Below are 10,527 nucleotides of genomic sequence, written 5' to 3'. Positions count from 1 at the left end.
AACTTTGAACATAGAAACGTTCGGATATAAAAGCAGCCTCTCTATTGGTCAACTTAATCGCCTTCCAGTTCTCACACGGTTAAAGCCTGGACAATTCTTTTTGCGAATTACGGCACAGTTCGGGACAGGGAACATGTCATTCACGGGAATGGCGCGAATTCTGGGACACCCTGTATATTATATAACCACAAAATCAACTTTAAAAAATAATAATTGATGATCTGATTTTATTAATATGGTACAACTGTTCAGTAATGGAAAATGTGTTCTGAACATGTTAATTTTCTTTATACTGAAGTAAGATGGCTATCTAAAGGCCGTGTTCTTTCCCGATTTTGAAAATTAAGAAAACAAATATAAACGTTTTTTGAATCAGAAAATATTGAACAATTTTTTGACCTCCTTCAAGATCACGTTTGGTGTACAAAACTAGCATATTTAACTACTATTTTTGAACAGTTAAATAAAATATGTAAATTCAAGTATGCAAGGTAGAAATGAAAAAATAAAATTTTGGCTTTAAAAGACAAGCTTAAATTATGGAAAACAAATATTTATAAAACAATCTTAACATCAATTACATATTATACAATCATGTGATAAAGTGTTTTTGATAATAAATTAGTTACAATTAAAACTGTTCTTGGCGGGGTGCCGCCAAATTTTGTTTAATATTTTAGGGTGCCATCAATAATAAAAGTTTGCGAACCACTGGTTTAGAGGTTTCACTGCAGTGGATTTTGTATATTATACGATTTTTTAAAAATAAATTTAAATATCGAACCATAAAAATAAGTGTAAATTAATAAACCACAAGTATAGATGCATGTTTAATATATTTTAAAGCGGTATTTACCAAGTGACAGCTTGGTGGACATCTTACGTCAACAAACTGTTCGTGGGGAAGAGCAAATGAATTTTGATTAGTGCTTAGCATCTATATGATAAACATCGAAAGTTCCATAGCAATCGGTTCACTAGTTTTAAAGATTACGTGTCTAACACATTGGACCAACCATTAGAAGACGGACCGAAAAACGACAGTCGAACGGAAACAGGAGGTCAACATTTTGGTAAGCTTAAATATAAAATTAAAAGTTTCGTAGCTTATAATAATTTTATTTGCAAAGTATTACGATAATTCTTATTAATTACCACATTATCACAATAACCAGTATCCAGAATTCAAAACCGAAAGATATAAAACTTCTACCAATACTCTTACCTTTACTTCAACTTCATTACCAAACCAGCAATAAAGAAAAATTTGCACCGAAATAGATCCAACGTAGAACAACAGGGAATAAAATTCGCTGCTTAAGGGTTGGACCTAACAGAATTTTTTATCGAAGAGAGTTAAAATTTTACCAAACATACCAACGTCAGTTGAAACATGGCCAAAGCCAGCGACACCGAGCTGGTAAAAAACTGCCCCAAAACAATTTTGTCAAAAAAAGTGTTGCAGTTTTCAGCAAAACTAAAAAGTAATAATTTTCAGCAAACTTAACACCACAACAATGAATCAATCAAATTACCTTAAAATTTTCTTGTGATGTCGTATACAATCAACTAACTCTCTACCAAACGTTGTTCCAGCATCACACCCAAATAATCTTTTCATTTTGTCGCATAAAATTTCGCACTGACAACCCACACAGGCCATCAAAGCCGCTACCATAGTGTCCATGTTTAAATTAGCAGTGGCAAGGAACCAGATACTGATAACTTGATAAACGTAGGTAATTTCATAAAGCGGCGAAACTTTGGTGTTGTAGGGGTACCAAGCCGAAAATGGAAGCCGATATTCCTTAAAGGACCCATCCATGACAGGAAAAATTGCCCACAGAAGTAGCGTTGTGCCCACTGGAACCCAGAACGCTACGTAGGTTAGTCTCCACTGATCTAGACCTTGTTGCACCAAAAGTCGCTGTTCGACCCTCTTCGGTTGAAAAATTTCTTCTTCTAAGTCAGACATGAGTCTTCTGAGTATATTCATATTCCGTACGTAATAATATGCTTTAACTGATGACAGAAGGTCGGTAAAAGTCACAAATATTATAGCCGTTAACGCTGCCAAGTCCTTGTAAACGAACAAAATATTTGCTGCTTGGAAGAAGTTGTGAGCGTTGATAAACAAATTTATGGAAATGAAGGCGTAGAGGGTGTAAAAATTCGATTTATAGAGGTTGTTTTTCGGCCATAATCCCACCAGTCTTAGGATGAGGATGTTGATGTGAATTTTCAGTTTCCAGTCAAACTTATCCATAACAATATTTATACTAACTGTACTCAAGTCGAACTTTAGGGCGCGAGTGAAGGATTTCTTATAAAAGAAAGTTACAAGACGAGGGTATTTGTTTATTAATGTTGGACGTCAGACGAGGATTTTTTAGTGTTGGTTAATTGCGGTTCATCCTACATTATTAATATAGTCGTTGCATTTTCAGGTAATTACTTATCCTGTAGATGAAATATAAAAGCAGATAATATGCCGTTCACGTTAATTACGGTGGAAGATTTAATATTTTTTCGGTTTTAACTGAAAAACACATTGCCCAACTGACTGTTTCTCACGAAACAGAAACGCAAAACTTATTAATTTTCAATAAGCGGAAAAACCTGTAATTAAAACTAGGAACGCCTTTGAGGAAACCTTTCATATTACTTTCATGTTCAGTCTGAATAATTGAAGTTTATATCGCTGTTTGTGGTTAATTTTGATTCCCGAAAGTTCACCGAAGTGTTTTAATTTTTTGTGTAACTTGTGTACTTTGAAAATACATTAAATGCCTAAATCCTCCCTAAATCCAACGATGTATGGCACTAAAACGGACTATTAGAAATCGTTGCAATTTCAATTTTTTGAAGTCAATACCGAGACCTGCTGCAGTAAGATTCCTAAGTAACAGGGAAAAGGGATCATAAAGAACACTGAAGTTTAACCCGTTAGAAAAAAGAAGTTTAGTTTATAAAATAGCGACATAAAAATAAATTTGTAAAAAATTACTGGTCATTTTTTTAAAAATATGGCAATTAAAAATTTTACTATAATATACTGATCAATGTTACATATTTTGAATTGAAGTCGATCAACAACTTTTACAATATTGTAACTTTTCAAATGATGGCTATAATGTGATATATTCTTCAGAAATCAGGTATAAGCGACTTAGAATGAATGTCAAAAACTTTAAAATTCAGCACACAATTTTTTTTATTTGTTTATTTGAGTAAAAAAACCATATAGTTTTTCAGATCCTTTCAATGTCACGTTTAGTCGAATATCAAGGAAATTTTAATTAAATTAGTTCGGTTGAATAACTAGGTGAATATAATTTACAGCAGCTATTTTTTAGAAAGAAAAAACCATTAAAAATTCTTGGAGCCCTTGAAAATATCTAATATATGGAAAAAAGTGGAATTAATGAGAAAAACGGAAACCGATGAACTACTGAAAATTTTTGTAAATGAAGAAAAATAAATTTTATTTAATACAGAAGGGAAAGAAAAATAAAATAGCCTGTACTGCGCAGAAAATAAAATAAAAATTAGTTTATAGAAGCTTCTAAGTACCTTGATGCAACGAAACAAACATTCAGGCATAGAAAAAGTTTTTCAGGGTTTTATGCTTCAAAAATCCTTATGCTTTTTAAAATAAGAAACTGGCCAAAGTATTATAAGTAAGTATTACATGTCTACATGATTTATTTTATTTTAGACCAAGAAGACTAATGCTCTTCGTTCTGTTCAAGTTTGATTTAAAATATACAGTTTTAAAATTATGTAAGTATTAAAATAAAAACAGAATTCTGCGGCAGAAAATATGTGTAATAAAATTTCTACAAAAAAAAACAAAAGATAACGGGACAACGTTTCTCTAGAAAATGTGTAATTTGAACCAGCAAACGTTTACAGTCCTACCAACAATTTAAAAATGAAAGTGTTCATATACACCTAAAATATCTAATAAACTAGAGATAACGAAGATATAGATATTTACCTTTGAAAATATTTAAGAACGGTGTTTTTATTAAAAGAAATGAAGACTCTGCCAGAAGAAAGCAATATCCTTATATTCTTTTCTTCGTTGGTTATATCGCTTTTTTGGAGTTTTAAATCCTTTCTTTCTGGAATAGGATGTCGAGTTCAACACCGACACCGACACCGAAACCGGTCTGAGCTGAGGCCGAACATAGGCATGTAACTCCGCGTTATATTGTTATACAATATTATTATAATAATTCGATATTTCTATATGATAAATAAAAAAAAAGGGTATTTTATAATAAACAACAATTGACAATACATGGATATTTACTTTAATTAACCCCATCATAATCATTAATCATCATTTTGTCAAAAAATACATACGCAACACATTTCTGGTTTTTATTATTTTTTAAGAGAAAATTAATGACTTCGCCGCGTATACGTGTTTAATTTATATAAATTGACAGACAACCCAGAGTTAAAACTCCATCCATGCGTCCCTGGGTCGACGCACTCTTTTTTTGTTACGTATTTATTGCCCGTATTTAAAAGTGAAAGTTACTGCGATTTTTACTTTTTTAAGAGACACATCGACATATTGGAAGAATGAGAACAAAAAATAGAGTAAGATATTGTAGTAAGTGCAGGGTCCTATTTGAAAAAACTTAAATATCGATTCTTGAAAATTGTAAAGTTTCAGATTTTTTTTATAAGCACGTACCTACATTCGTCCCACCACAAAATGTGATAACACAAATTTTAACACTTGTTTAACCCTACTGCGATTTTTTTTGTGAAACCTTTCATTTCCATAAAAATTAAAAAAAATGGGATAACGTGGCAACGTTGCCTCACAATTCCAAAAGTAAACTGTGGTTATAAAACTAAAAAGAGGCTAATGACAGTTGTCAAAATAATAAATGAGATCCAGAACCGCGCGCTTAATAACTCAGCCTGTATATATATATATGTGCTACAATACACACGAATGTAAAGTTTCACTTCTAGGCTAAAATCAAAGACGTTTACAAAAAATTCTGTATTTTATTTAATTTATTTTTCTACCGCCCACGTTTTTTGGTTTTCTAATAGAGCTATTAACGCACGCAAATGACGTCACAGCAGTTCGTTAATAGCGGAAAGGCGTTCTTTAATAGATCTGGTGTAATTTAGATCGGTAAGATTGGTAGCAATGACGAGAAATGTCAGGTGAATGTCAGTGGCAAATCTAAACTTAAAATTTCCCATGTTTCCGGACGCGTAACTTCTTCGCAAGACATTTTAACCAATATTAAATTACAAAAACTCGAATTGGTTCGAATTACAATTGTTGTTGTGAAAATTAGAACCTCAAATATTTCGTGGTTAGTGTCAGACAGACCCATCACCAACCACGACAAAAGTCTCCAGATTAAAAAAAATGCAAATTTCAATTAAATTTTGGGAAAAAACGTGTGCGGTAGAAAAAATAGTATAAATAACTCGTTCATAACGCCATTGAGGCACTCATCCTTTATATAACTCGCGGCTTCGCCGCTCGTTCTATAAACTTGGATTCGTGCCTCAATATTTGCCTTATGAAACTCGTTCTTTAATATACTATTGTAGCACTTTATTTTTATGTTAGTTAATAAATAAATCTTCCTTAATGTACACAGTATTTTCAACTCGCAAAACTATTTTTTTTTGATATTGAAAACATTGTTATTACACAGCTAAAGTAATGTGTCGACAAAATTAAAAAAAAACTATTATACTCGATGCCATACATAAAATAAATTAGAACGGCAGTATATACAAGCCGTGTCATTAAAAATTAGCACTTTGTTTATTCCTACGTAAATGTCGAAAAACATGTTTAAAAACATTGGCTTGAAGTTATTTAGGTAGAATTTCCCCGATCCCCAAATACAATCAAACAAATCCAGATTTTTCGAAAAATTATATTTAATTTTGCAAAATTTTATTATGTTATGGTAACCTCTGTTAGTAAAAAAATATAGAACATAGCAATCACAGTGTAAAAAAAAAGACCGATAAGGATCGGATTCGAACCCACACAGCCAGAGCAGCAGTATGACAGTGGCCCTTAACCAAGTAGGCCATGGGGTATTTTGTACATGAGAGAGATATGGGCTACATAACCAATGTGGAAAATATTTCACAACCAAATTCGTACAAAATAATTGTGTCAAAAATTAAGGCGGATTCATAAACCACAAGTACAAGAGCATTTTATTTTATAGCCGCCCAGGAAATAAAAAATTCTTAATAAAATATATGACAATTAAATGTTAAATCAACCATTTGTTAACAGATTAATCTTAAACCGTTTTTTACTTAATAAAACCTGGTAACAAAAATTGTATATTTTAATATATTAGGATATTTTACGGACTAATTTCAAGTTGGATTTACAATTTCGCAAGTCCTCGTTGCCATGGAAGTTGCGATGACAGCAGTCGCGAGAACGAATCATATCGCGAATCGAAACAACTGTCATCAAAATTAGCATAGCAACGGCACTTGCGATTTCGCAAATCCAACTTGAAATTACCCCTTAGAAAATAAAAGAAATTTAAACAACATCATATCTATATTTTTTATATGAAGTGGAGGACAAATGCCACTTATAACAGAAACAAACAAATATAAATTTTTGCAATTTAAAACAATTTTTCCAGATAATGAATGTATCAATTTTGGAGGCCACCAACTTTTCTAATTTGGTTCTAGATTTTAGAATGATATAGAATAGATAATTGGAACTCACCAGACTATTTTGGCAAAATATTCACATCCTTTAAATATTGCAAAATAAATATTTGTCAAGAATATATACATTCTGCATTGTTACAAGGTTTGTTTAAAACATTTTTAATTTTTAAAATTATGAAGATATCATGTATCAATCGATTTATTTAACCGAAAATTTTCGAAATTTGTTTTTCACTGGCACCAGTTTCCCATAAACTTCCAAAAAGAAAACCCTTAGCGCACTTGTTCCCAAAATATTCCACCTTACAAATTTTAGTCTTTTAAGATGTGAACAAATTTGTAACATACAAGTTTAATATTATTTTTATAACACCAAGTGTTCTAGTGCATAGTAAAATGAAACATGTTTAACAACAATTTTTATTTAACTCAAAAATGCTAACAAATTTTTATTTTTAAGTGGAGAAAAATGCAGTAGCAATATAATATGCCCATAAAATATAAACTCTGACAAAATATTCACGAATAGGATCTTGGATAAACAAATTTCATAGGAACTATTTTTGCTAATATAAAATTTTAGAGGGTGGAAAAGGAACAAGCAAATCATAATTACAAACATTTTGTAAAATTATTTTGTTTTTTTTTTAATTTTTATATTTTATAAACCGTGCGATAAAATGTTGCCTCGGTCGATTTTTTTCCGTATATTATGGACACACTATAACATTTTGACAAAATTATGCAGCTTACCTTAATTTCCACCTCATTTCCGAACCAACAGTATAGAAAAATTTCGGTTGTCATGGAACCCGTGTAGAATATAAGTGAATAGAATTCACTACTGAGTGGTGCAACCTAAAATTTATTAATTTTGGTGAGTACACCCACCAATACTCAAAAAACTCACTATTGTTAACTGAAACATAGTCAAAGCCAAAGCAAGCGCACTGGTGAAAAATTGCCCCAAAACAATTCGATCGAAAAATTTGTTGCAATCTTTTGCAAAACTACAAAAATACAAACTTTAGTCAAGTACAACCAGAATAACGAATCAAAAAAACCTGATAATAGTCCTGTGATGATGCACACACTGTAGCAGATTGCTATTATAATCTGCGCTACTTAAACTCCCCAAATTTTTCACACTGTCGTTCAAAATATCGCATTGAGCCCTAATAAACATCATCAACGCCGTTATCATGGAATCCGTGTTAATAACAGCAAAAGCCGAAAACCAGATACACAGCACTTGATAACCATAAGTAATTTCGTAGTACGGCGAAATTCTACTGTTATAGGGATACCATGCAGAAAACGGTAACCGGTAATCTTTGACCGAACCATCCATCACAGGATAAATAGTCCAGGCGGTTAAAGTCGGGATGACAGGAAAATGATACACAACATAGATAAACCTCCAAAACTTCGGTCCATAATAGAATGTGTGCTCCTCATCTAACCTTCTCGGTTGAAATACTTGTGTGTCTAAAGCTGCCATAAGGGCCTTAAGTTGTTTAATGTTGCGAACAAAATAGTACACTTTTATGGATGCTAGAAGGTCGGTGATAGTTACAAATATTATGGCGGTCAAAGCTTCAAGATCGGTGTACACGAAGAAGATATTCACTGCTTGGAAAAAATTGTGGCAGTTGATGAATAAATTTAGAAATGTGAACGCATATACAGCATACAGATCTTTTTTGTAGCCTTCGTTCCCTTCAGGCCACAATCCTAACAATCTTAAAGCAACGATGTTCGGTTTTATCGTCAATTTCCAGTTAAACCTCTGCATTTTTCTCTTAAACGAAGAGCCGCACTGTTTCGATTCACTGATAGTAAGATTTTGAACTGGATGGCTTGTGCGCGATGGGTTAAATACCTTAGGGCTTATTATTTTATTAATTCCTCGGGCAAAAACTTCCAACGGTGAATAATAATTACCGCGTTTTTTCGTTATTACTAAATTACACTGGGCGGTTTTGAGCTTAAGATTGGTATTTAAAAGCAAGGAGTAATTTTTTATTAATGCCTGAATACACAGGAAGGAATTTGTAATTTTAGATAATTGCAGTCTGCGCTTCATTATTAATGTCTTTTACTATTCTCACGTAATTAGTTATCACGAAGACAATAAAAAATCTTGCTAAACATCTGACTAATTCTCACGAAATGTGGACAAGTTCACTTTCGTTCAGTAAGTTAGAGCTTTCAGTGACGCTTTTAGAGTTACGTACAAAGATGCATGAATAAAGTCATTTTCGTTTCCGATGTAAACTTGTGTCGTTACATAATAAATTTTTACAGTAGTTGAGATTTGGTAAAGTGTTATTTTAATCTTTTGTAATAAATAGAATTACATGACTTTAAATATTTATTTAGAACTGAATGTAGTATTGGCAAAGTTGACTACTGTTAGACACTACTGTAACATATCCAACCGTAAGTACAGTTTTACTCTTCCTCCCAACATAACGTAAGTCAAATAATAATTCTATAGTGTTATACACAAAGGTCGTAACATAAATTGTTGTCAAAAAAATCGTTATTACGTTGTTAGTGTTTTCGAAATGTTGTAAAAACCAAACTTGTCGATGTTTTTATTGTTATAATCGCTGCTAACTGCGTCTTTAACAAATGTAAATATATTTATAAATAAATTGGTTTAAAGTTATTTCGACATACATCTTTAATTTTCTATATACAACAAATAACAGTTGTTTGAAAAAAATTATAAAATTTGATTTTTCGATTATTTTTTATGATATAAATTAAAATAAAGATATGTGTAGATTGCTAAACTAATTTTCTTATAATAAAATTTTGTGATGACGTCATCAACTTTTTAGAAAGTATTTTCAACTTAGACAGGATATCGTGGAATACTAATGGCAACAGTACTCTATTCCCAATTTTCTGGAAATTGAGGTAAGCTGTTTTTAATTTATTCAGTTAAATAAATTAATTCATTCCTTAATTTGTTTGAATCACCCTGTATAAGCATTTTTAAAATATATGAATTTTTTGATAAACCACAAGTGTAGGCTCATAATATTTTACATATTTCAGGACTTATACAGCAAATTTTGAGAAGCGTATTATGTTTTTAAAGGGAAAAAAAAAATATCAGCGATTTATTTGTTAAAACGTTTGCAAAATTGCAGGACTTTCGGTTTTACAAGTTCTGTGTGAAATTGTAAAAGGTTATTCAAATTTGATTTTTTTTTTTAGAAAAACCTGGATGTCTAAGGAAAAAAATAAAAACCGATTTATTAATGGCAGACACAGAAATATATTATTTTATAACAAAAATAAAAAAAAATCATCAAAGTGATATTTATTCAACCAAAATTCGGTAATGTCAAAATTTCCACTAATAACTAGATACTTCCTATCCGACTTGTGGAATAAAATATAATCAGACAAACATTTTTTTTTAATTCCCATAGACACATAGACAAACCCGTATTATATAATATAATTTTTATTGAGCTCTACAAAATTTACCTACTTATTTTGAAAAAAAATGTTAACGATCTTTTTCAAAATTTGTATATTCAAAAATTTCTTCAAGTCACAATTTGCGGTCTATGAAGACTATGCTCCGAAAATTAAAGAACAATTAACAGAGAAACGAAAAATCCTCCAAAAAGTCGGTTTATTTTTTTAAGGTTTTCAAAAACGAATTTAACTTGGACAGTAGAATGTAGCATTTTGAACTTCCATAGAAAATATGTTATGCTCAAAAAATTCTCAGATGTAGCGTCATTGTAAAATATACAGGGCGTTCACAAATGCTTCCACCATCCAACGACCATG

At 31.3% G+C, this 10,527-nt stretch overlaps 1 protein-coding gene across 1 annotated transcript; it reads right to left on the bottom strand.

Moving 5' to 3' along the window:
• Positions 1-1,162: 1,162 nt before the first annotated feature.
• LOC135139353 (odorant receptor Or1-like) lies at positions 1,163-8,503 on the bottom strand. The gene is made up of 6 exons (XM_064069558.1): positions 7,773-8,503; positions 7,619-7,718; positions 7,462-7,566; positions 1,536-2,323; positions 1,378-1,477; positions 1,163-1,330 (listed from the first exon to the last, which is right to left on the bottom strand). The coding sequence occupies exons 1-6, from the start codon at positions 8,501-8,503 to the stop codon at positions 1,163-1,165; spliced, it is 1,992 nt and encodes a 663-aa protein (XP_063925628.1).
• Between the last annotated feature and the right edge of the window lie 2,024 nt (positions 8,504-10,527).

The sequence above is a fragment of the Zophobas morio genome, unplaced genomic scaffold, assembly GCF_036711695.1.
Source record: "Zophobas morio isolate AGI-343-1 ecotype UQ-CSIRO unplaced genomic scaffold, CSIRO_AGI_Zmor_V1 ptg000031l, whole genome shotgun sequence".
Classification (NCBI taxonomy): Eukaryota; Metazoa; Arthropoda; class Insecta; order Coleoptera; family Tenebrionidae; genus Zophobas; species Zophobas morio.
This window is presented reverse-complemented; position numbering and strand designations above follow the sequence as displayed.